The sequence below is a fragment of the Dipteris shenzhenensis genome, chromosome 16, assembly GCF_047967505.1.
Source record: "Dipteris shenzhenensis isolate YYH24624 ecotype China chromosome 16, Dip_SZ_1.0, whole genome shotgun sequence".
Lineage (NCBI taxonomy): Eukaryota > Viridiplantae > Streptophyta > Polypodiopsida > Gleicheniales > Dipteridaceae > Dipteris > Dipteris shenzhenensis.
This window is the reverse complement of record NC_141611.1, coordinates 6,946,812-6,974,027: the sequence shown is the minus strand read 5'-3', so window position 1 is coordinate 6,974,027 and position 27,216 is coordinate 6,946,812. Positions and strand designations below refer to the sequence as shown.

The window sequence follows — 27,216 nt, the reverse complement described above, 5'->3', positions numbered from 1 at the left end:
AAAACCCGTAGCTACACAAAAAAAAACCCATAGCTAGAGGTGTTAACACATACACACACACACAACACACACACACACACATACACATACGCGCTCACGCACACACACACACACAATTGATTAGATATACATATAGCTTGTAAGGATTATAAACGTTATGTTTTTACATTTGTGTGTGAATGTGAGCACCATGCATGATTTGTGAATGCCAGAGAGAGAGAGAGAGAGAGGGGGGAGGTGAGGGGTTTATCAAATGACTAACGCCACTACCTCTGGAAATGTGTATCTCAACAAAAACACACACACAAAACCATAGCTAGAGAGAGAGAGAGAGAGAGAGAGAGAGAGAGAGAGAGAGGAGGGGGGAGGGTTTATCAAATGACTAACGACACTATCTCTCGAAATGCACATCTCAACACACACACACAAAAAAAAAACCCGTAGCTAGAGGTGTTAACACATACACACATAATCTCTCTCTATCTCTCTAAAAATGGCACATACACTTCTATGCATGCTATACATAGAGGCTAGAGGCACAAAAATACACACAAAAAAAACCCGTAGCTAGAGGTGTTAACACATACACACACACACACACACATACACGCACACACACACACACACCCACAATTGATTAGATATACATATAGCTCGTAAGGATTATAAACGTTATGTTTTTACATTTGTGTGTGAATGTGAGCACCATGCAAGATTTGTGAATGCGAGAGAGAGAGAGAGAGAGAGGGGGGGGCAAGGGGTTTATCAAATGACTAACGCCACTGTCTCTAGAAATGTGTATCTCAACACACACACACACACACACAAAACCATAGCTAGAGAGAGAGAGAGAGAGAGAGAGAGAGAGAGAGAGAGAGAGAGAGAGAGAGAGAGGGGGGGGAGGGGGGGGGGGAGGGTTTATCAAATGACTAACGACATTATCTGTCGAAATGCACATCTCAACACACACACACACAAAAAAAACCCGTAGCTAGAGGTGTTAACACATACACACATAATCTCTATCTATCTCTCTAAAAATGGCACGTTCACTTCTATGCATCTATGCATGCTATAGATAGAGGCTAGAGGCACAAAAATACAAAACTTCACATGCCACTATCTCCCAAAATGCACGTAAGATAGGCGCTAGCATGTACCCTAACTTAAGGAATATGCTAAAATCAGTTAATTACTTGAAGGGAAAGGAGGGTGTAGCACATGTGTCTACATGCAAGGTTGCATGATGGCGATTGATTGACCTATAGTAGGGTGCACACTACCTCTTTTCCTTCAGGAAAATCTCTCCTTGCTTGCTCAAATCTACCTTCTTTCGTTCCTCCATTATCTTTATTTTCTTTCATCTCCTTTCCTTAGATATTCATACCCTTTCACCTTCCCCTAGCATCGATCAACCCCTACACCTCTCTTTCTCTCTCTCTCTCTCAAAACCACATACAAAAATTCTATAAACCTCCCCCCCCCCTCTCTCTCTCTCTCCCTCTCTCACAAAAACACAAAAGCACACACACACACACACACACACACACACACACACACACAAACACACACACTCTCTCTCACACGCACATATAATCTCTCTCTCTATCTCTCTCTTCCCCCTCTTCCACTTATCTTTCTCTTGCATTGGATCATCCCTCAAGATGGTTTTTAATCAAGAAATTCGCCGGTATTGGCAGCAAGGAAATACGGGAAATAATTTAATGTACTTAATGTGTCTAGTTAGAACGAATGGACTAATGTTGGGTGCTCCAATAACATACAGCAATGGCTAGAGGAAGTGAATCGTATGACTATATGTGATATAAGGTAGACTGATCGCCGCTTGTTGTATAATCACGTAACCTCTGGCCCCTCTGAAGCTTCCAGTGCCTCCAATCAAAGCCATCTCAACACACACACACACAAAAAAAACCCGTAGCTAGAGGTGTTAACACATACACACATAATCTCTATCTATCTCCACAGTACTGATGCCTTGATAGTGAATGGTTCCGTTGTAGTGTCCATCATCTATCTATTCTATTAAGGAGGGAAGAGAGAGAGAGAGAGAGAGAGAGAGAGAGAGAGAGAGAGATGCAAATCAACCTGGCAATACAAATGCTTGTTGAAAGAATCGTCCACCAAGACGTGCACTACTGGAGCTGGCTGTTGGTCCATGGAATTGCCTTTACACTGCTGGAGGTCGAGATATGGAGCTGCTGGTAGCTCAGAATGGCCGGTATATGCGTAGAGGTATAAAAGGGAACTTGGGGTGGTTCCGTTATATGGGTAGAAGAGAACTTGGGGTGGCTATCCTTGCTTGTGCGTGGGCATTTGAAGATCGGGCTTGGCTATCCTTCCTTGTGCGTGGGCGTTTGAAGATCGGGCTCCTATTCTATCAAGGACTTCAAGGACTGCACGACAAATTCGAGCATGGGCAGATGAACGACTGCAGAATGCGGCTGGGAGTCTTGTCACTATCCAGGTCTTCGACGAAAGGATGCCCAGGCAGGAGCTGGAGCTGGAGGTGACGAAAGGATGCCCAAACGGAGGAACGGTGTGCAGAAGCTGGACGGAGGAACGGTTGGAGAGAACGGCCGTCTGGGCAGGAGCTGGAGGTGGTGATCGTCGACGTGTAGGAGAGAACAGAAGCTGAAGCTGGAGAGGGTCGATGCGGGAGGCGCAGCTGGGAGCCTTCATGGCGTGACGGCTCCCTCCGCTCCTCTTGTGCATTCAATATGACGGCTCCTGCATTCAATTCGTCTTCTCTCCCAGCGACGATGACGGCTCCTCTCCTGAGATCTCCCTCCCACCTCCTTTCCTCATGACATGTGGCAAGGTTTGGTGATGACACGTGGCAAGGGGCAAGGTTGCCTCTCCCCTCCCTCCTTAATAGAATAGATAGATAGATAGAAGGGCCTGCCTTTGTCTAATATTTCCGTAGCATGGCTTCCGATATACGGCTCGTTATAGCTTTGTTCTTTTCCCGATCTTTTGCTCGCCCAAGTTGCCCACGTCTCCGTAGATGCACCAACAGTTCAGCCTACAATGCCTTTCACAAACGTTTGAATCTCCATCGATGCATTGCAATCCAAGCTTCCTACAAGCCATCTTGTAAATGGTGTTACAGCAAATCTCTTTACGAGCACGAGACGGTGCCATTGCGCTTTTCGCGACCGTTTCCGCCATTGCAGCCCTACAGTGCAAGGCCCATTGCAAGGCTTTTAAGCATCCGCTGAACCTGCCAGTGATATCTAGGTTAACACGGACTTTAACATGGTGGCAACTTGCTAAACGCAAATTTTGACCCTGACCCGCCGACGACGCCGGATAAGTTGCACACTGATAATTGTGGATCCAATGCTAATTAAATATTCGTGTTCCCTGCGGTACTGCAGTTTAAATGCTCACCGTTCAAAGCTCTCTCCGTGCATTTAGAAGTTCTAATAGGAAGGCTCCTGTTTTGCGGCAATGGCTCTACAACGTCTCTTGGCTGTAGCTCTCCTTTGTTTGATGGTCGCCACGCAAATGGAAGGCGGACTTGCGTTCGACCGCAAGTATTGTCCGCTTTGCCGTCGACTACCGTATCGCACCGTTGTTTGCAAATCCGACTGCCCGAAAACGCGTGAGCAGAATCCATTAAAGAAGATATGCAAGATCGACTGTACAGCATGCAGTTCTACGTGCGAGCCTAATGGTGAGCTCCCGCATTTCCCTCGATAGGTAGTGTTTCGGAATACGTTCTTTCACTGCAATTAGAGATCATCTGGCTGCATGTGATGTGATTGCTTCTCTAGATATTAACCATTGGCATGGCGCTGCTGTGCCTGTTCCTTGAGTTGATGCAAAAGATTGCCGTAAGCGGGGAGCCGTATGCGAGGACCCTCGTTTTGTAGGAGGAGACGGTGTTTATTTTTACTTCCACGGAAAAGCCAACGAAGACTTCTGCCTGGTGTCCGACAAGAAGGTGCACATAAACGGCCACTTCATCGGCAAGCGTCCTGAGGGTCGAATGAGAGACTTCACCTGGGTGCAGGGAGTGGGCATTCTCTACGGTTCGCACAAAGTCAAGATCAACGCCAAGAAGGTGGCGTTGTGGGATGATAGCATCGATCAAATGGAGGTGTCATACGATGGAATTCCCGTCATTCTAGCTAGCGAGAACGGGTCAAGCTGGAGATCCCCACACGGCGAACTCAAGGTAGTGCGAACGAAAGAGGTGAATGCGGTAGAGATGGAAGTGACAGGGTTGCTCAGAGTGTCGATCAACGTGAACTATGTGAGCGAAGAAGACAGCAAGGTGCACAAATACGGGATCACGGAGGAAGATTGCTTCGCGCATTTGGATTTGCAGTTCAGTTTCTACGATCTGTCGCCGGAAGTGGAAGGGGTGTTGGGCCAGACTTATGGTGCGAACTACAAGAGCCGAGTGAAAGTCGGGGTACCGATGCCCATCATGGGAGGCTACAACAAGTTCAAGAGCTCCTCCCTCTTTGCAGTGGACTGTGAGGTGGCTCGCTTCAATACGTCTTTTGCTGCTGGTGCTGCTGCTGAGGATGAATACAACATGGATTCCGGCTTCGGGTTGATGCCCAGCACGAGCTGTACTAGCCGAGGCGAGAACGGCATCGTGTGCCGTCGCTGATCATCTATTACCCTATTGATCTAAAAAATGTCATCTATTCTGCAGCTAGCATTTGTATAAACAAATGCAAAATAATCTCCCACATAAAATTTCCATGCATTCATTATCATATTATTATATTTCAAAGTAGCAAAATCGTGCCCATTCTAAGCTGTCTATGGCTATTGAGAGATCATTAATTAATGGATATCCTCTCTATCTCTTCGGACAACTTTAATTGACCCAAAATGATGCGCAGGAAAGACCACCTATGCTTTTACTTATTAAGGTAATCTACCAACATATGAGAAATATGATCAAAGAGTTCAAATAATACTTGATCACGTTGTTGAAGAAGAACACATGTATCACTTTCATTTGTCCAAAGTTTCGATGAGTCTCTGACCAAGAGCCAATGGCCTCTTTCTTGATTTCTAGCATTAGTCCTCATCCAAAAACCTTGAGAGAAATACCCTAAGCATCAAAACCTAAACTCTCAAAAGAACCCTCAATACAGTTCTTGTCGTGCTCTTCGTTCTGAGCACTTAAACGCCTCGATCTGACTTTGGAGCAAAAAGTTACGTCAGTTTTTGTGTCGACTACTTTTTCCTTCGTTTCGTGGTCAGCACGCTCGTAGTGCTTTTCACCAAGAATATCATGGCTTTGTGATAAACATATTGGTTTCGTGATCAGCACGATCATATTGCTTTTTGCCAAAAATATCTTTGTTTTGTGATCGAGAAGCTCTGCTTTTCTTCAAAAATATCATCGTTTCGTGATCAACAAGCTCACAGTGCTTTTCTTCGCATGTATGCTATTTCTAAATCCATGAGTCATGATCGCAAAGTTGGCAATGTAATGGTAAAAACGCCTCTGAACTTGCTGTGAATGTGTTTTGATGTTCATCTAGTTGTACCACTAATGTTGGAACAAGGGCACCATAATTCAATATGATGCTTCTTCAGGTTCACCTAGGGTTTTATCAATCATTGCAAAAGCATGAGATTAATTCGAGTTACTACTTGTAGAACCTTCTAAACATGGAAATGCACATTGGTTCTTGAGCAACTACTATTCATGAGACCACACTTATAATTTCCAAACAAGAGATGTCAAGTTTAGTTCATAAGCACATGAACCGTATAAATAATAAAAGATGTCCACAAACATTTGTGTACTCTTACCTAGTAAGAACTATTAAGTTTGAGATGCAACCTATGCCACAACGAAAGAAGGGCAAGAGTGTCCTCAAATTGAAATTAGACATGCATGAGCACACCTTTGGGTGTCTTGGAGTGGTGGACGGGGATGACTAAGAGAGTACTAAGAAATGTTAGAGCTATATATAGCTTGCCCTAACTTGAACTAGGTCTCACCTATATATATGTAACTAGTGATCAATTTGAATCAGTCTTTGGGAGTCTATTTGGTGTGTCTATCATCTCTTCTTCTTCTCTCTCAACATGGTATCAGAGCTACAAAGGTGTTGCTATTGTATGCTCACTATAATGAAGAAAGACAAGAAGTATTAGTTGTTGATTTGATTACATAGCGCTTTCAGTATCTCCTCGCTTATTTTCTCTTGTCGATTTTGACATGTCTAAGTGGAAGACAATGAAAGAAGGGCAAGAGTGTCCTCAAATTGAAATTAGACATGCATGAGCACACCTTTGGTGTCTTGGAGTGGTGGACGGGGATGGCTAAGAGAGTACTAAGAAATGCTATATATAGCTTGCCCTAACTTGAACTAGGTCTCACCTATATATATGTAACTAGTGATCAATTTGAATCAGTCTTTGGGAGTCTATTTGGTGTGTCTATCATCTCTTCTTCTTCTCTCTCAACATGGTATCAGAGCTACAAAGGTGTTGCTATTGTGTGCTCACTATAATGAAGAACTTGCCCTTCTTTCGTTGTCAATTTTGTGGTTTTTTGGAGGACTTCCAGTGCAAATTTGAGAAAGTTATCAGTGGCAAATGGATCAAACATCATTTGCAACTTAGCTCTTGTCCTGCTCTTCGTTCTGAGCACCTAAATGTCCCAATCGGACTTTGGAGTAGAAAGTTACTTCAGTTTTTGTGACGACTACTTTTTTCTTGGTTTTGTGATCGGCACGCTCGTACTGGTTTTCGCCAACAATCTTTTGGCTTTGTGATAAACGCATTGGTTTCATGATCAACATGATTGTAGTGTTTTTTGCCAAAAATACTTCTGTTTCGTGATTGATAAGTTCTCCTTTTCTCCAAAAGTATCGTGGTTTCGTGATCAACAAGCTCAAAGCGATTTCTTGGCATGCATGCTATTTCTAATATACTCCGTCTCACATTCTATCCTTTTTTGGGGTATTTGGAGTTCTATATTTTCAGAGCGACCATTGTATTCTTGATCATTGACGTGAGCTCTGACAAATGTATTCTCTCGAAGTATGATGGCAATGTCTATAACCGTCAACGGCTTTCCTTCTGGCCAATGATCTGTTGCTCTATTTCAAGGACACAGTTTTTCTGGTTGGAAAGTAAAGATGTTATTGATACTCGAAGGTGATAATCTTTTAGATGTTGTTCTTGGTGATCTCATTTGTCCATCCCAACCTGTTGATGCAACTTTGAATCATGCTCTTGTGACTCAAGGCCCTCTCTTTGAGCAATGGATATGTGACTCTACTGATTGGCATTCTCGTGATAAAGTAGCTCGTCGGTATATCTTATCTGCTCTACATGATTCTCTTATGCTGGATGTATTTGCCCTTCCTTCTTCTCATGCAATCAAGAATATCGTCAATCAATTTGTTGCTGCTGGTGCACCTATTCCATGAAATCAATTGGTGGCCTATCTTCTCAACACTGTCCAGGATCCATTATATGATAATATTGTTACCATCCTTTCCAACAAATACGAGATTGATTTTGATCAAACATGTATTTCTTTGATTGAGTATGCTCAATGACGCCAGTGTTGTAAAGATCCCCATGAATTTGTTATGATAACAACGGATGATGCAGATTCAGAGACAGCTTGTGTTGCTCGCAAGCGTCCTTTCTCCACATATGGACATGGTGGTCATCCATATAGAGGTGGAAATTCTTCTCGTCTCAAACATTGTTCTTACTGTGATAAGCATGGTCATGTTATCTCGGATTGTTGGGCTCAGCAATATGATGAGGAACATGGTGTTAACACTAAGCAACCCTGCTTATCCAATAATTCTCCTTACGAATATTGTGGCAAAAATCATCCATCCTTTTGGTGTTACAAGAGGCATTATGATCGCGAATGTACTCAAGCATATGCTGCTCAACAACAACAATGCCCATACACATCAAGAGGCAAATCATATCTATTTTGGTATCGGAGCCTAGCTACACTTTAGCATGACTGTGAGGAGAAAGCGATATGTTTTTTGTCAATCCGACAACACGATCATTCGCAAAACGTTCTTTCTTATCGTTTCGACTACTTGATCGCTAGGTTTTGAGTTGATATGCAAAAGTTATCAAAGATGCATTCCAAATAAGCGTTATGGTCATAATTGATGAAAACGGCCTACGCAGGCTTGTTTGAAGCATATGCACCGGTTATTTTGACTGGTTGGATCACTATATTATTCCAATTTCAAGTAAGAAAGTTATGATTATTTCTTTTTGCTACCTGCTCTCATTCAATAAACTGGTAGAAGAGTGTTTAGACAGGAAGATGAACACTCATAACAGAGAAGAACTAATTTAGGACATGAGGATGGAAAAGGTTCATACTTTCATAGAATCAATAATATTTGAAGCAAAAGAAAAAGCAATTAAAAAAAATATATATATATATATATATATATATACTTAATGATAAGAAGCTTCTTGATATGGTGTCGCCCTCCCGCTTTCAATCTCCACCAGTTAATCACACCATCTTGCACTCAGTATTTGTGTTCCCTTAGATTTAACACATTGGCATATCATGCTTTTACATTCCCACATGAAGAAATAAGATGCTCAATCACATAAAGCAAACTTCTTTAGCTATAGGACTCCATCAAATTTAGATGAAGAGGAGACCCAACACCCATCAGTCATATCCATAAAAACCAAGAGTGCAGGGTCGTTGTTGTAAGCATAGTCAATCTTTAGGGATCAAGATCTTATCTAATCAATGCCAAGTAGAGTCTCAATCTTGTCGTTCAGAGTAAGGTAGCCCAATCTACATGCTTTTGTAGTGATAATTAATTATATACGTTCATAGACCAGAAAGTTGATTGAGAAAATCACTTGGACAAAAGGTTGTCTATCATATGAAAGCAAATTTTTATTTCTATTAGGTCATCAGTGAAAACAAGAGTTTAGTGCTTCATCACTTGTGGTTTCATGCTGCTTTTGCAAAAGTAAAAGCCAATGATGGTTCACATATATTAATCTAGTTTTTATTTAGTGCATCCTTTACTGACCAGTTTCTCATTTAGTTCATCGCTTGCTGAGTCTTTGTGTAAATGCTTTGCTACTCAACATTCATAGGGCAAGCAATATATAGCTCTAACAATTGTGGTAGAAATCATCCATCCTTTTGGTGTTACAAGAGGCATTATGATCGCAAACATACTCAAGCATATGTTGCTCAACAATAAGATGCCCATACGCATCAAGAGGCAAATCATATCTATTCTCATGTCTCTCCAGAAAGGATACTTCATGTTCGAGATGGTTGCAATTTTATTATTGATTATGGTGCTACTGGTAATCTAACATATCAATCTCAATGGTTACATAATTATCATGCTCTTCCTCACAAGAAATTGGTTTATCTCGCTCATGACACTACTTGTCAAGTCATGGGTATTGGTGATCTATATCTTGGCACATTTTCTTCAACAAGAGTCTTGCGAGGCATTCTCCATGTTCCAGATCTTCAGAGAAATCTTCTTTCTATTGCGTGACTTGTTGATCTTGGTCTCTTTATTGGCTTTGACCACACACAGTGTCGGATTGAAAAAGATGGACATACCATAGCAGTTGCTCCTCGGAATGGTAATCTCTTTCAACTTTCCTTAAATGATGATATTGCTAATGTGGTTACAGCCCCGGTGATCTGGACTACTAATTTTTTATGAAGTTATCTTGCATGTCATGCATGCATGCATTGAAATCATTTGCATACCGGCATTGAAATCATTTGCATTTGCATTTCATGCATGCATAGGGTGGGAGTTATTGTCAGTTGCCTACCTGCTCACTATTGTGTGGCAACTGCAACTCTTTGCTAGTGTTAAGGGAGAAATCTTTCTACAATGCAAGAGAGTGATGAGAAGCATTTGGGATGCCTTTTTTACTAGGGTGTGCAACCTGGAGGAGAGTGAGATGGAATCAACACTATCTAGTTTAGAGGGAGTTAGCACTATGAAGAGGAGGATTCTTGGAGATGCTAAGACCAGTTTGCAGTCTTAAGGTCATGATGACCTTGTGAGCCGGGTGCAATGGGAGATAGATGCCATGCTTTGGGGGGCTGATAGCTTTATTAGGAATGCAGAGACGCACTTCAATGAAGCATGCAATGTAGACCCTACCCTTGCACAAGAGTTTGAAGAATTCAAACTAATACAATGGACGAGTGTATGGGCCAAGCACAAGAGGAAGCTCGTTGCGTCCGATCATCGTGTCATAGTGGCTAAGAGCTGGGAAAAGAAGGGTGCAGTAGCTTATGGTCTAGCTACATCCTTGGCTGCAGGTGAAGAGCAGCCAGCTTCTATACCCTCTCAACCATTGAGAGGTGATGAGGTTCAAAGGGCACAATACATGGCTAGTAACATAGACAGAGTGTCAATGTTAGCCTATGTCACAGAGAGGGAGATCCAAGTTGGCGAGAAAATTGGCTCAAGATCCTATGGCATTGCTTCTAAATTGCGGTTGGTAGGAGCTGTAGGGTTGCCATATCACGTGGAATATGCTAGAATGAAGTACAAGGGCAATATTAGGATGCGTACACGAGAAGCAAGGAGAGAACAACTCATGCAGATTTTACATCCAGTCCTTGTACGTGTGATCGAAACAACCCGAGAAGAGCCATTGTGGACCATCACACCATACCTTAATGGCCGTAGCTTGTTGTAGTTTCTTCAAATTTGGCCAATGGACCAAGGCATGTTCACACACTACTTCCACCATGTTCTAAGAGGAGAAGCGGATCTGATGGCCACAGCAAGTGGGGTAGTCCAAGCTACATTGGAGAAGGAAGATATTGCTTGAATCAATGTCTTTTGTGAGAATCTCCTCCATATCATCCATGCACTTGTAGATGGTTTGGGAAGGCTGCACGTAGGAATGTGGATGCAGACAAACTTGCACCTAGGCAACATCTTATTGGATTTTGTTGGAAAGTCTAGATGCTGAGTAGGCATCATAGAATTGGGGGATGGCCATGTTTTAGAGCTATATATAGCTCACCCTAACTTGAACTAGGTCTCACCTATATATGTGTAACTAGTGATCAATATGAATCAACCTTCGGGAGTCTATTTGGTGTGTCTATCATCTCTTCTTCTTCTCTCTCAATATGGTATCAGAGCTACAAAGGTCTTGCTATTGTATCCCCACTGTAACAAAGAAATACATGAACTATTATTTGTTGATTTCATTACATAGCACTTTCAGTATCTCATCACTTATTTTCTCTTGTCAATTCTGACATGTCTAACTTGATGTGGTTTCTTGGAGGTCTTTTGGTGTGAATTTGAGAAAGTTATCGGTGGCAAATGGATCTTAGACCAATTAGGAGAGCGTAGCTCTCATCATGCTCTTCGTTCTCAGCACTTAAATGGCCCGCGGAGCAAAAAGTTATGTCCATTTTTGTGCCAACTACTTTTTTCTTGGTTTCGTGATCAGCACGCTCATAGTGCTTTTCGCCAAAAATATCATGGTTTCATGATAAATGTATTGGTTTCATGATCGACACACTTATAGTGATTTTTGCAAAAAATGTCTTGGTTTCGTGATCAACAAGCTCATAGTGCTTTTCTTCGTAGGTATGCTATTTCTAGCATACTCCACCATACTCCTATCCCACATTTTATCCTTTTTTGGCATATCTTGAGTTCTATATTTTCAAAGCAACAATTGTATTCTCGATCCTTGATGTAAGCTCTTACACACATATTTTCCAAAGCATGATGGAAATGTCTATAATCGTCAATAGCTTTCCTTCTGGCCAATGACTTGTTCCTTTGTTTCAAGGACAAGGCTCTTCTGGTTGGAAAGTGAAGATGTTATTGTTGATACTCGAAAGCAATAATCTTTTTGATATTGTTCTTGGTGATCTCGTTTGTCCATCCAAACCTGTTGATGCAATTGTGAATCATGCTCTTGTGACTGAAGGCCCTCTCTTTGAGGAATGGAGGTCTGACTCTATTGATTGGTGTTCTCGTTGATAAAGTAGCTTGTCGGTATATTTTATCTGCTCTTATACATGATTCTCTTATGCTGGATGTATTTTCCCTTCCTTCTTCTCATGCAATATGGGAATATCTCGTTGCTACTTTTGAGAAGAAATCTATCACAGAGATTCTTTATCTTCGTAATCTTCTGAGCACTCTGTACAAAGTTGGGGCATTTGTGGAAGATTTCCTAGATAAAACCGAGGTCCTCTAGAAAATACTTATCTCACCCTTCATATTTCTTTATAAGGGAATTTCTATTCACCAACTCCAAAAGCTTGTTCGGTTTTTTCCTTCTCTCCGTCTTTTCCATATGCGTGGGAGTTAAGGGAGAGAACGTGAAGCATTTTCTTGGCTGTGGGAGAGCCTTTGGCCTTCTCAAAAATGAAACCCTTCAATTATTTGTTGGCTAAAGTGAGCAAAGTGCTTCAAGCGAGCGAGAAGCACGAAGCGGTGTCTAGTAGCCAATGCTGTTGGGAAGGTGAATGCAAGGAAGAGTAGTATTCCTATTCCTTCCCTTCCCTCACCATGTCTAGCTTCCCAGTGCAAGTAGCAATACCCCTAGTTGCGGCATGGTATCAATGTGAATACCAATATGCAGTGTTGCAATATGGTATCAATGGTAGACCAAAGGTCAAATATAATAGCATTGAGTGAGATCCCCAAGGCAAGGATCACACTCATAAGCAAAAGGGATCGAAGGTAATGTCACTCGCTATGCAACAAGTGGAGCCACGCCCTGCCGCTCGTCAATTGAATTGAAAGGTCCACAAATTTCATGACCATCTAGTTTGAATTGTGCCATAAACCAAGAAAACGCCATGCGTTTTCTTGACAATGCACCTTCTTTTTCTTCGATTTCCAAGAAAGAGAGAATTGCTCATTTTTCACGTTCTGTGCAAACCTTGCCTCCATCTATCAAGCTTTTAGTGGTTCCACACCCGTTATGCTAGATGTATTTTCCCTTCCTTCTTCTCATGCAATATGGGAATATCTCGTTGCTACTTTTGAGAAGAAATCTGTCATAGAGATTATTTATCTTCGTAATCTTCTGAGCACTCCGTACAAAGTTGGGGCATTTGTGGAAGATTTCTTGGACCTCTAGAAAATACTTATCTCACCCTTCATATTTCTTTATAAGAGAATTGCTATTCACCAACTCCAAAAGCTTGTTCGGTTTTTTCCTTCTCTCTGTCTTTCCCATATGCGTGGGAGTTAAGGGAGAGAACGTGAAGCATTTTCTTGGCTGTGGGGGAGCGTTTGGCCTTCTCGAAAATGAAACCCTGCAATTATTTGTTGGCTAAAGTGAGCAAAGTGCTTCAAGCGAGCGAGAAGCACGAAGCGGTGTTTAGTAGCCAATGCTGTTGGGAAGGAGGAAGGAAGGGAACCCAGGTACTCTCCCTCTTGCTTTCTCCTAATTATACAATGAAGTCTAGAACGGAAGGAATACTCTACCTAGGAAACACTACCGTTCTGAGAATACTACCCAAAATGTTGGCGGGAATACAGCTAGAAGGAATACATACTCCCTATACTCCTAGCAAAATACTATCATCCCGAGAATACTATCAGCCTTCCTTGACCGTGTATTTATTACATGGAGTGTATTCCCCTAGAAGTTGAGAGTAGTATTCCTATTCCTTCCCTTCCCTCACCACGGCTGGCTTCCCAGTGCAAGTAGCAATACCCCCAGTTGCGGCATGGTATCAATGTGAATACCAATATGCAGTGTTGCAATATGGTATCAATGGTAGACCAAAGGTCAAATATAATAGCATTGAGTGAGATCCCCAAGGCAAGGATCGCACTCATAAGTGAAAGGGACCAAAGGTAACGTCACTCACTATGCATCAAGCGGAGCCATGCCTTGCCGCTCGCCCAATGCTTTCCAATTGAATTGAAAGGTCCACAAATTTCATGACCATCTAGTAGTTTGAATTGTACCATAAACCAAGAAAACACCATGCGTTTTCTTGACAATGCACCTTCTTTTTCTTCGATTTCCAAGAAAGAGAGAATTGCTCATTTTTCACGTTCTGTTCAAACCTTGCCTCCATCTATCAAGCTTTTAGTGGTTCCACACCTACGATGTAGTCCAAAGGAGAAATTGCATGTGTGGATGAATTATACAAAGCGTCTGCTGCGCTTGTGTAGCCAATGGAGCCACAGTGAAGCTTTGTGAGAAGAAAGTGGCGGGCAACCATCCACGACATGAAGTGGATGGTTGCCTGCCACTTTCCTCTGTCTAATTCAACTATGATAACATTTTTTGCTACACAGGTGCTATCTCGATGTGCTACGCACATGGATCCTGTCAACGTCCATAGGGAACATGTCATGGGTCAACTTGTCCACTAAGGATTAAGATTATTCCATACTAGTGTATGCGATTCCACGAATTTGGATCACATGCTAGAGATAAGCAGACTTGAACCACTGATATCTACCACATGGTAAGCTACTGCCTCTCAGGCCTACCTGATTGGATGAGGCCGACGATAGACAATGACTCCCCTGTGCACATGGCCTACAACTTTCATTGTATCGTGCTCTCCAAGGAGCAACTATTTTCAAATCAAAAGGCACTGAATCAAGATCCCATTCCAGGGATCTAGCTAGAGGTGCCCCCATCCGATAAGCACTTGTTCGAATAACACACCTAGGACCGTGTTTTTTGATGGTTGTACATGACACTAAGGCAAAAATGGTATTTAATGCTTCCTCGACCATGCAAAGCATATCCGATGGGAACAATACTTTCCTACACCTCAACCTAGGTGGTATTGACTTCTTTACAAAGAGTCACACCCATCCAATAAGTACTTGGTTGCATAACACACCTAAGAGCGTGTTTCTTAACAGATGTGCATAACACTAGTAGGGGCAAAACAATGCATAATGAGTGATTGGCCAATCAAAGCATATTCGATGGGCACAATACTTTGCACGTGGCCTAACCTAGTTGAAATTGACTTGCATGCAAAGTGGAACCTCCATCTGATAAGTACTTGTTTGAATAACACACCTAGGACCATGTTGTATTATGGTTGTGCATGAGACTAAGGCAAAAATGGTGTTTTATGCTTATCGACAATGAAAAGCATATCCGATGGGCACAATGCATTGCATGCACCTCCAACTTGGTGGAATTGACTTACATGCAAAGTGGCACACCCATCTCATAAGTACTTGTTCAAATAACACATCTAGGACCATATATTTTTACAGTGTGCATGACACTAAGGCAAAAACGGTGTAAAATGTGTGATCACCTATGCAAAGCATATTTGATGGGTAGAATACTTTGTATCTCCCTCAACCTATGTGATATTGAGTTGCATGCAAAGTGATGTACCCATATCATAAGTACTTGTTCGAACAACATACCTAGCAGCACGTTTTTAAGTGCATTACATAGGACGACAATGGTGTATAATGCATGATTGACAATGGAAAGCAAATTTGATGGGCACAATACTTTGCACGCACATCAACTTAGGTGGTATTTACTTGTGTTCAAAGAGGTGCCCCCATCCGATAAGCACTTGTTCGAATAACACACCTAGGTCCATGTTTTTTGAGATGGTTGTGCATGACATTAAGGCAAAAATGGTATTTAATGCTCCCTTGACCATGCAAAGCATATCCGATGGGCACAATACTTTGCATGTGCCTCAAACCCGGTGGTATTGAGTTGCATTCAAAGTGGTACACCCATTCAATAAGTACTTGGTTGCATAACACACCTAAAAGCATGTTTTTTAACGAATGTGCATAACACTAGGGGAAAAACAGTGTATAATGCATGATCGACCATGCAAAGCATATCTGATGGGCACAATACTTTGCACCTACCTCAACCTAGTTAAACTTGACTTGTTTGCAAAGTGGAGCCCACATCCAATAAGTACTTGTTTGAATAACACACCTAGGATAGTGTTTTTTATGGTTGTGCATGACACTAAGGCAGAAACAGTGTTTGATGCTTGATCGACAATGCAAAGCATATAAGAAGGGCACATTACTTTGAATACACCTTAAAATAGTTTTTATTGACACATCTAGTTCAAATAGTTCAAATAACACATCGAGGACGGTGTTTTTTAACAGTTGTGTATGACACTAAGGCAAAAACAATGTATAATGCATGATCGCCTATGCCAATCATATCCGATGGGCACAATACATTGCAAATGCCTCAACCTATGTGGTATTGAGTTGCATGCAAAGTGACGTACCCATACCATAAGTACTTGTTCGGATAACACACCTTGAAGCGTGTTTTTTGACAGTAGTGCAAAACACAAGAATGAAAAAGGTGTATAATGCATGATTGACAATGCAAAGCATATCCAATGGACTGAATACTTTCCACGCACCTGCAACTTGGTGGAATTGACTTGTGTGCAAAGAGGTTTCCCCATCCGAAAAGCATTTGTTTGAATAACACACCTAGGACCATGTTTTTTGACAATTGTGCATGACGCTAAGGCAAAAATGGTATTTAATGCTCCCTCAACAATGCAAAGCATATCCGATGGGCACAATACTTTGCATGCACCTCAAACGTGGTGCTCACGTGGTGGTATTGAGTTTCATGCAAAGTGATACACCAATCCAATAAGCACTTGGTCGGATAACACACCTAAAGCATGTTTTTTTATAGTTATGCATGGCACTAAGGCACAAACGGTGTTTAATACGTTACATACCCTACAAAGCATATCTGATGGGCACAATACCTTGCACTCACCTCAACCTAGGTGTTCTTGAATTTCATGCAACATGGCATGTCCATCCGGTACTTGATCAGATAACACACCTAGGAGCGTGTTTTTTTACGAATGTGCTTGACACTAAGGCAAAAATGGTATTAATGCTCAATCAACCATGCAAAGCATATCCGATGGGCACAATACTTTTCTTGCACCTCAACCTAGGTGGTGTTGACTTGTTTACAAAGAGGCATACCCATCCATTGGTCGTATAATACATCTAAACGCGTGTTTTTTTACGAATGTGCATAACACTAAGCGAAAACGGTGTATAATGCGTGATCGACCATGCAAAGCATATCCGATGGGCACAATACTTTGCATGCACATTAGCCTAGTTGAACTTAACTTGCATGCAAAGTGGAGACCTCATCTAATAAGTACTTGTTTTAATAACACGCCTACGACCATGTTTTTTTATGATTGTGCATGACACTAAGGCAAACACGGTGTTTTATGCTTTATCGACAATGCAAAGAATATACGTTGGGCACAATCTTTTATGCACACCTTAACTCAGTACATGCAAAGTGGCGTGCTCATCCCATAAGTGCTCGTTCAAATAACACATCTAGGACTGTGTTCTTTTACGTTTGTGCATAACACTAAGGCAAAAATGGGGGTTTATGCTTGATCGACAATCTAAAGCATATCCAATGGGCGCAATACTTTGAACTCACCTGAAACTAGGTTTTATTCACTTGTGTTAAAAGTGGCACCCCCATCCGATAAGCACTTGTTTCAATAACACAACTAGGACCATGTTTTTTTATGGTTGTGCATGACACTAAGGCACAAATGGCATTTAATGCGTGATATACCATGCAAAGCATATCCAATGGGCATAATACTTTGCACTCACCTCAACCTAGGTGTTATTGAGTTGCATGAAAAGTAGCATGTCCATCCAATAAGTACTTAATGGGGTAACACACTTGGGAGCGTGTTTTTTTATGGATCATGTGCTTGATACTAGGGCAAAAATGGTATTTAATGCTCACTCGACCATGCAAAGCATACCCGATGAGCACAATACTTTTCCTGTGCCTCAACCTAGGTGGTATTGACTTGTTGCCTCAACCTAGGTAGTATTTACTTCTTTGCAAAGAGGCATACCCATCCGATAAGTACTTGGTCGTATAACACCTCTAAGAGTGTGTTCTTTTACGGATGTGCATAACACTGCGTGGAAAAAGGTGTATAATGCATGATCGACCACGCAAGGCATATTTGATGGGCAAAATACCTTGCACATGCCTCAAACTACTTGAACCTGACTTGGGTGTGAAGTGAAGCCCCCATCTGATAAGTACTTGTTTGAATAACACACCTAGGACCGTGTTTTTATGGTTGTGCATGACACTAAGGCAAGAATGGTGTTTTATGCTTGATCGACAATGCAAATCATATCCAATGGGCACAATACTTTGCAAACACGTTGAAATAGGTGGAATTGACTTACATGCAAAGTGGCGTGCTGATCCCATAAGTACTTGTTCAAATAACAAACCTAGGATCATGTTTTTTTATGATTGTGCATGACACTAAGGCAAAAACGGTGTATAATGCGTGATCGCCTATGCAAAGCATATCCGATGGGCACAGTACTTTGCATATGCCTCAACCTATGTGGTATTGAGTTGCATGCAAAGTGACATGCCCATACCATAAGTACTTGTTCAGATAACACACCTAGGAGCATGTTTTTTGACGATAGTGCTACATAAGACAAGGACAAAAATGATGTATAATGTGTGATTGACAATGCAAAGCATATTCGATGGGCACAATACTTTGCGTGCACCTCTACCTAGGTGGTATTGACTTTTGTGCAAAGAGGTGCCCCCATCCAATAAGCACTTGTTCAAATAACACACTTGTACATGACACTAAGGCAAAAATAGTATTTAATGCTCCATCAACCATGCAAGAAATACTTTTCATCTACCTAAAAAGTGGTGGTATTGTGTTGCATGCAAAGTGGTACACCTCTCCAATAAGCACTTGGTTGGATAACACCCCTAAAAGAATGTTTTTTAAAGGTTGTGTATAACATTGATGCACAAACGGTGTTTAATGCATGATATACCATGCAAAGTATATCTGATGTGAACAATACTTGGCACACACCTCAACCTAGGTGTTATTGAGTCGCATGCAAAGTGGCTCGTCCATCCGATAAGTACTTGATCATATAACACACCTAGGAGCATGTTTTTTTACGGATGTGCTTCACACCAAGGCAAAAATGGTATTTAATGCTCAATCGACCATGCAAAGCATACCCAATGGGCATAATACTTTGTACATTGACTTTTTTGCAAAGAGGCACACCCATCCGATAAGTGCTTGGTTGGATAACACACCTAAGAGCTTGTTTTTTAATGAATGTGCATAACACTAGGGGCAAAACTGTGTATAATGTGTGATTGACCAAGCAAAGCATATCCGATGGGCACAATACTTTGTACATGCCATAACCTAGTTGAACTTGACTTGTGTGCAAAGTGGATCCCCCATCGGATAAGTGCTTGTTTGAATAACACACCTATGACCGTGTTTTTTTATGATTGTGCATGACACTAAGGCAAAAATGGTGTTTTATGTTTTATCAACAATGCAAAGCATATCCAATGGGCACAATACTTTGTACCCACCTCCAACTTGGTGGACTTTACTTACATGCAAAGTGGCGTGGTCATCCTATATGTACTTGTTCGAATAGCTAACACATCTAGGACTGTGTTTTGTTACGGTTTATGCTTGATCAATAGACCATGCAAATCATATCCGATGGGCAGAATACTATGCATGCACCACAACCCAAGTGGTATTGAGTTGCATGCAAAGTGGTATGTCCATACGATAAGTACCTGATCGGATAACACACCTAGGAGCATGTTTTTTTATGGATGTGCATGACACTAAGACAAAAATGGTATTTAATCCTCAATCGACCATGCAAAGCATATCTGTTGGGCACAATACTTTTCTTGTGCCTTAACCTAGGAGGTATTTACTTGTGTGCAAAGAGGCCCACCCATCCGTTGGTCAGAAACCGCACCTAAGAGCATGTTTTTTTATGGATGTGCATAACACTAGGGGGAAAACGGTGTATAATGCGTGATCAACCATGCAAAAAATATCCGATGGGCACAATAATTTGCACGTGCCTCAACCAAGTTTAACTTGACTTGCATGCAAAGTGGAGCCCCCATCCAATAAGTACTTGTTTGAATAACACACCTAGGACTATGTTTTATTATGGTTGTGTATGAGACTAAGGTAAAAATGGTGTTTTATGCTTTATCCACAATGCAATGCATATCCGATGGGCACAATACTTCGCATGCACCTCCAACTTGGTAGAATTGACTTACATGAAAAGTGGCACAACCATCCCATAAGTACTTGTTCAAATAACACATCTAGGACCGTGTTTTTTTACAGTGTGCATGATAGTAAGGCAAAAACAGTGTATAATGTGTGATCGCCTATGGAAATCATATCCGATGGTCATAATACTTTGCATATGCCTCAACCTATATGGTATTGAGTTGCATGCAAAGTGACTCATCCATACCATAAGTACTTATTCGGATAAAACGACTAGGAGTGTGTTTTTTGAAGATATACACAACAAGACAAAGCACCCATAGACGTGCACACAAACGCATTTGCTGAACTAAATAAAAAAACTTACGGGCACGTCTATTTGCATGTTTGGAGACCCGTGTCTAGCAGTGCATCTATATAGGACACACACGCACGTATAGACGTGCATATAAACGCTAAAATAGATGATCTTATAAACGCGTTTGTAAACGCAAAAATAGACGCTTGTTGATAGATAGACACGTATATAGACGCGTTTATAGACGCACTGATAGACGTGCTTTATAATATATATTTTTTATTTTTCAGAATGCTGTGTATGTTGTGTATGCTATATAGTTACAAGAATCCCATTTCCACATTGTGTAATTCAATTCTTACAGCCAACCGCATTTTAATTACAATTACAAATAAAACATTACAAGTCCAAAATGCAATAAAATTGAAATCTCAAAAAGTACTTGTATGTACATATAGCATGAAGCTAAGCCATGTCATGTGGCTTCAAGTACAAAAAATAAGTAAGCTAAGCCACGTCATGTGGCTTCAAGTACAAAAAATAAGAGGAGTGTATATACAAGAGGCACGAAGCCAAGCCAGTGGCTTTAAGTACAAAAAAGACTAGCTAGTACTACTTCAACGACTAATCCTCGCTCCCTTCCATGCTCCCTTCCATGCTCCCTTCTACGCTCCCTTCTGCACCTCCTTCCTCGTCTTCTTTGTCGTCTTGTGCATGGGCCTGTAAACAAGGGACAACATATATCAATGTATGAAAACTCAAATCTTTACTTATAATATTGGCATTATTTAATTACTTTCAAATACCTCGGGGGCCGCTCCAGTAGCCCAGATATACTTCTCCTCAGTAATCAACCCATCATCATAGAAGTGCCTCCATGTATCTCCTCTGCGATGGTGGCGGTGGTAGGTTGTCTCCACAGGAGTAGGGTATCTGCCCACGATGTCAAGCTGCAAGACAACACAATTTGTAGAGGGATTAGTACAAAGAAACAACCTCCTAATAAACTACATAAGCAATATAATTTGAGATCGATACTTACAAATTGGGCCTCCCATGATTCAACACCCCCTGCTCCAAAATGCGTGCTTCCATATTCCTCCATTTGGATCCTTTGTGCCTCCACGTGCTGCAGACTGGGGTCCTCCCTCACTGACTTCATTGCTTTCTTCCACTCACGCTTGTGAGCGGTGTGGGGCGGGCCCCTTGGTGGTTGACTTCCCTCGATCTTGGCAAGCTCCGCTAGTGCCTGCCTCTTAAGCGAAGATCTTTTATTGCCAAGTATCGTAACAATCTTTGACTTGGCCCATTTATCTATGAATTGGCGATTGGGGGGGTTAGGATACCTAGAGCAAACAACAGCGAGGGTCTCATCAGCCAACCTCTTTGGCTGGTCTTTGAAGTGGATAAAGCAATCTCTGTAATTGTTAGCAATTACAGAGCGCATGAAGGCCATGATGTCCTTCCCCCGCACATCCATCAAGATGCCTCCTGTATGAGTGATGTCATAGAATATCGTACCATCACCCGGAGGCATGTCTAAGTCATCTGAATCATCATCGTCCCCACCGCCACCCCTCCTAAAGCACTATGCCATGCATCCCCCACCACTCTCCCTGCTACTACGCCTGCTATCGTGTCATGTCGAGCTCGTACACTGGCCACTCGTAGCTGGAGACTGCATGGGACTATGCTGACCAGTTGTAGCTAGAGAACCGAGTCTCGACTGCATAGGAGTACGTCGATGGCTCTGCGAAACAGAAGGACCTCCTGACGGCATGGGGGAAGGGGCATAAGATGGAATGGCAGAAGGGGCATAAGATGGCATGGCGGAAGGGGCATAAGACGGCATGGGAGATGGGCCTATGCTGTGTAGCCGGCTGGGCTGTGCTAACTCTGCTGGGGTGATCTCAGCTAGTGTGGGGTGGTTTGGAGTCTGTAGTGCCGACTCCTGGGGGGTGTTTAAGGTACCGTCATATACCCGTATAACTCCGCAGGACTAGGAGGGTGCCCTAAAAGGTTATATAAGTCCCTAAAAATAGACTCCTGAGGATTAGGTGAGTTGGAAGCCCTTCCTGGCAACATGATGAACTGAAAAAAAGAAAAAAAATCTATTACTAATGAGTTGAGAAGAAAGGGAAAGGATCAGTGTTAGAGCGCATCTATAAACGCATCTGACTAGTGTGTCTATTTTTGCGTATAATGGCGCGTCTATAGAGGTGGCTGCCTATGTTTGCAAACAGACTAGATGCGTGTTTAGACGCACCTGTAGACGCACATTTAGATGCACTCTGGGATGGGCCTATAGATGCGCTCTGACAGACGGACTTTTCTAAAAAGTAGAAAAGGACATTGCGCCCGACACACAAATGTGACACTGATACCCAGATCATGCGTTAATACCCAGATCATGTGTTTTTTGGATACGAGAAAGTACAAATCCAAAGAGAGCAAACTTCCAAAAAAGATCAACTACAAAAAGACTTACCTTGGATAGAGGTATGGAAGGTTCTTCTCCTTTTTCAAAGTTGCTTCTCCTCCTTGTTTGCCCTCCTCTCCTTTAAGCTTGGAAGTAAGTGTGGGTGCCTTCCTCTTAAGTGTAAGCTTGGAAGTAAGTGTGGCTGCCTTCCTCTTAAGCATCAAAACTGTGTCTCTGCTAATAAGGAAACAAGCAAGCCACGCGAAGTATAAGTAATGTCAAGAAAAGCAAAGCAAGCGCGCTAAAAGTAGGTTTAAAAGCTGCGTCTATAGGTGCGTCTATTTGTGTGTGTAAAGACACAGAGTAGACATGGTTTTAGATGCACCTATAGACACGCTTTTAGATGTGCACCATAGAACAAGCAAACGCGCTTTTAAACGCGCCTTTAGACGTGCCACAGAGTTTAAAATTAAACATTTGAAGAAGAGCAAATTTTTTTGGGTTGTTTGTTTGTAGGATGTCATCTTCAACAAGTAGCTCCAATGAGGATGAATCCCTCCATATCCACCATCGCGAAATGTGGTTGGAGAAAAAAATCAAATGTATGTGTGATCGATGTCAAGGAAACATGTATCGTGCACGCATGATTACACTCAATCACATCTCAAAGTATGGAGAATGGGATGCAACCATAAACAGGGTAAGGGTTTGTAAGTTAAGGTTGATTGAGATACCTATGGGTGTTCATATGTTTGAGTTATGACTCCGTTTTAATTTGATAGCACTGCCACGCCCGCATATGTTGCCCTATGCTCGCTGTGAGGAGGCAAAGCATCGACGATATGAGGTGGGATCTTCAAGAGGGACCGTTACAGATGCATGGAGTGATGGTGATAGTAGCCCTCCCCCATTATCTCATGAAGCTGTGGAGGAGGAGGTGTTTGATGATATGGTGCGGGATTTATATGTCCATCAAGGGAGGGATGATAGCATGGAGCAGGATGATCTTTTTACTGTAGCATCGACTCCACTGTTTGAGGGGTGCAATTCTCTATTCTACGTGCCTCCCTTGAGTTACTAAACTTGCAAACCATCTATGGATGGAGTAATGCAAGTTTGAATGCATTACTCAAGTAAGCTTTAAAGTCTATTTTGCAAACATGGTGAATTATGCTAATGGGTCAATTACTCGAATGCTTTTCCTCATTTATGGTCTTCACGTGCAGGCTATTGTGTAAAATGCTTCCAAGGGAGAATAAATTACCGACCTCAAGAGATATGGCAAGGCAACATGTGACCTCTCTTGGAGAATTAGATTACAAGCGCATCCATGCATGTGTCAACGATTGCGTTTTGTTTCGTGGACTACATAAGGATGCAAGAGAGTGTCCTACTTGTGGAGAGGCAAGATATAGAGCAGATCTCAAAACTTTGGACGTGCCTCGTAAGGTTCTGTGACATTTTCCCATAATCCCTTGCATCCAACATATGTTCAAGTGCAACTCTATTGCAGAGCTCATGTCATGGCATTCCTCCCATCAATCAACCGATGGCAAGTGGAGAACTCCCACGGACTCTCCTACATGGAAGCATATTGAAGACACATGGCTAAGATTCAAGGAAGAAACTAGGAACTTGAGACTGGATTGGGTATGGACGGTGTGAACCCATTTGGTCTCAAAAGCACGTCTTACAGTGTATGGCCAGTGATATTGGTGAATTATAATCTTCCACCCTGTATGGCTATTAAGAAAGGACATGTTATGCTGTCCCTTATAATTCCAGGGAAACATAAAGTCAAAAACCCTGATGTTTATTCGGAGCCTTTGGTTGACGAGCTAGAGATACTTTGGAGAGGTATCAAGGTGCATGATGTGAGCAGGCCTCCCTCATCACGAGACTTCAACTGCAAAGCAGTCTTGATGTGGATGATGCATGACGTGCCAGGCTATGGCAAGTGTTCAGGTAAGCATTGCACTTCTAATTATGAATAGGCAAAGGATGTGGCATCCTAAACCCACCTTCAACTCTTAATTGCATCTATTATTCAGGTCTCACTACATTCGGTTACCATGCATGTCCTGTTTGTGGTCTTTCACTAGTTGCCTCATGGGCAGACGCATTGAATAAGGTCATCTATGAGAATCACCATTGATTTCTCCCACCTAATCATCCTAGATATGTTGCCCCTTGGAATGAAGTCCTCCCACAATCACTCACCGCGGGAGATTGGATGAGAATTTGGGACGGTTCCACGACTCCTCCACCACTTGGCATGAGCCGGTAAGGGTTTGTAACTATTGTGTGCTATATTGGCTGGGAATAAAGATTACCCGCTAACACTTTATTTTGTTTAGATACTCCATCTTTTATTGTTTACCATATTGGTCCCAGCTCAAGATCAATCACTTGCTTGATCCCATGCATATCTTCAAGAATGTGGCATCTACCATTTGGGAGCATTTGAATGGGACACGAGATTCCGTAGGCATAAGGAGGATCTACTTACCACAAGGAGGATGCGTGAAGCTTGTCCACAAGAGAGACCCAATGGGCGTGTTTTTTTACCTCATGCACCGTGGATGTTATCAAAGCTAGAGATGGCGATGGTGAAGCACGCTATTACTACAATTCGTACTCCCACACTGGATGCATGAGGTGTTTGAAGGGAGCCTATACAAAGAGCAAGAAAAGAGGTGTAGAGCAATTATATGGCTTGAAATCTCATGATTGGCACAAGATGCTCCAAGTAAGTATTTTATGTGCATAAAATCTTTTTCCTTTCAAATTTGTGAGTGAATAATTATAAGCAACTAATCAACCACGTCTATATATAATACACGTCTGATTCCCAGTGTAAACGCGCATATAAACGTGCTAATACACACGCAAATAGACGCATTGATAAACGCTACGTTAGGCGGGTCAATATTTTCTCAGTTTAGACGTGCAAATAGATGTGTTAATACATGCGCAAATAGACGCACTGATAAGCGCGATGTTAGACGAGCCCGTATTTTCTCAGTTTAAATGGACAAATAGACGCGCTATTTAAACGTGCAAATAGACGAGTTGTTAGACGCGCTTTTAGACGCGCCCGTAATTCCTCTACTCAAGCAATGCCTATAGATGCACCCGCTATTTTGTGCGTCTACGAAGAGCATCTATAGTTACTTTGTGTTGTTGTGATAGTGTATAACACAAAGACGAAAATGGTGTCTAATGCATGATTGACAATGCAAAGCACATCTGATGGACACAATACTTTGAGTGCACCTCAATGTAGGTGGTATTGACTTGTGTGCAAAGAGATGCCCCCATCCAATAAGCACTTGTTCAAATAACACTCCTAGGACCGTGTTTTTTGACATTTGTGCATGCACTAAGGCAAAAACGGTATGTAATGCTCCCTCGACCATGAAAAGCATATCCGATGCGCACATCACTTTTCATGCACCTCAAACACGATGGCATCGACTTGCATGCAAAGTGGTACACCCATCCGATAAGCACTTGGTCAAATAACACACCTAAAAGCGTGTTTTTTTATGATTGTGCATGACACTAAGGCACAAACAGTGTTTAATGTGTGATATACCATGAAAACCATATTCGATGGGCACAATACTCTACATGTGCCTTAACCTAGGTGTTATTGAGTTACATGCAAAGTGGTGTGTCCATCCGATAAGTACTTGATCAGATAACACACCTAGGAGCGTGTTTTTTACTTATTCAGATAACACACCTGGGAGTGCACTTTTTTATGGTTGCACATAACAAAGTGGCACGCCCATCCCATAAGTACTTGTTCACAAAACGTTTTTTCTGATCTTTTTAACTATATGCAAAAGCAATAAAAGATGTGGTCATGATTGATGAAAACAGCCCATGATGGCTTGTTTGAAGCCTATGCGCTGGTTATTTTGACTAGTTGGATCACTATATTTCGATTTCAGGTAAGAAAGTTATGGTTATTTCTTTTTCCTGCCTGCTGCTACTAATAAACTGGCAGAAGAGTGTTTGGACACGAAGATGAACACCCATAACCAGAGAGGACTTGATCTAGGACATGAGGATGAAAAAGGTTCATACTTTTATAGAATCAACAATATTTGAAGCAAAAGAAAAAGCAATGAAAAAAATAGACGTAATGATAAGAAGCTTTCTGATATGATGTTGCCCTCCCGCTTTTAGTATCCACAAGTTGATCACACCATCTTGCACTCAATATTTGTGTTTCCTTGGATTTAACACACTGGCATATCATGCTTTTATGTTCCCACATGGAGAAATAAGATGCTCAATCACATAAAGCAAACTTCTTTAGCTATAGGACTCTAGAAAAATTTA

The 27,216-nt window shown here is 41.9% G+C and overlaps 1 protein-coding gene across 1 annotated transcript; it reads left to right on the top strand.

The window, feature by feature from the left end:
- Positions 1–3,474: 3,474 nt before the first annotated feature.
- On the top strand, positions 3,475–4,648 carry LOC147892477 (uncharacterized). The gene is made up of 2 exons (XM_087387406.1): positions 3,475–3,700; positions 3,855–4,648. Exons 1-2 carry the CDS (start codon positions 3,475–3,477, stop codon positions 4,646–4,648), a joined length of 1,020 nt encoding a protein of 339 aa, XP_087243532.1.
- Positions 4,649–27,216: the final 22,568 nt, after the last annotated feature.

Bases quoted from the DNA above. Each gene is read 5' to 3' on its own strand.
- LOC147892477 (XM_087387406.1), top strand. From the start codon at position 3,475: ATGGCTCTACAACGTCTCTTGGCTGTAGCTCTCCTTTGTTTGATGGTC. The intron at 3,701-3,854 runs GTGAGCTCCCGC...TTGATGCAAAAG, and splicing joins TTCTACGTGCGAGCCTAATG to ATTGCCGTAAGCGGGGAGCC.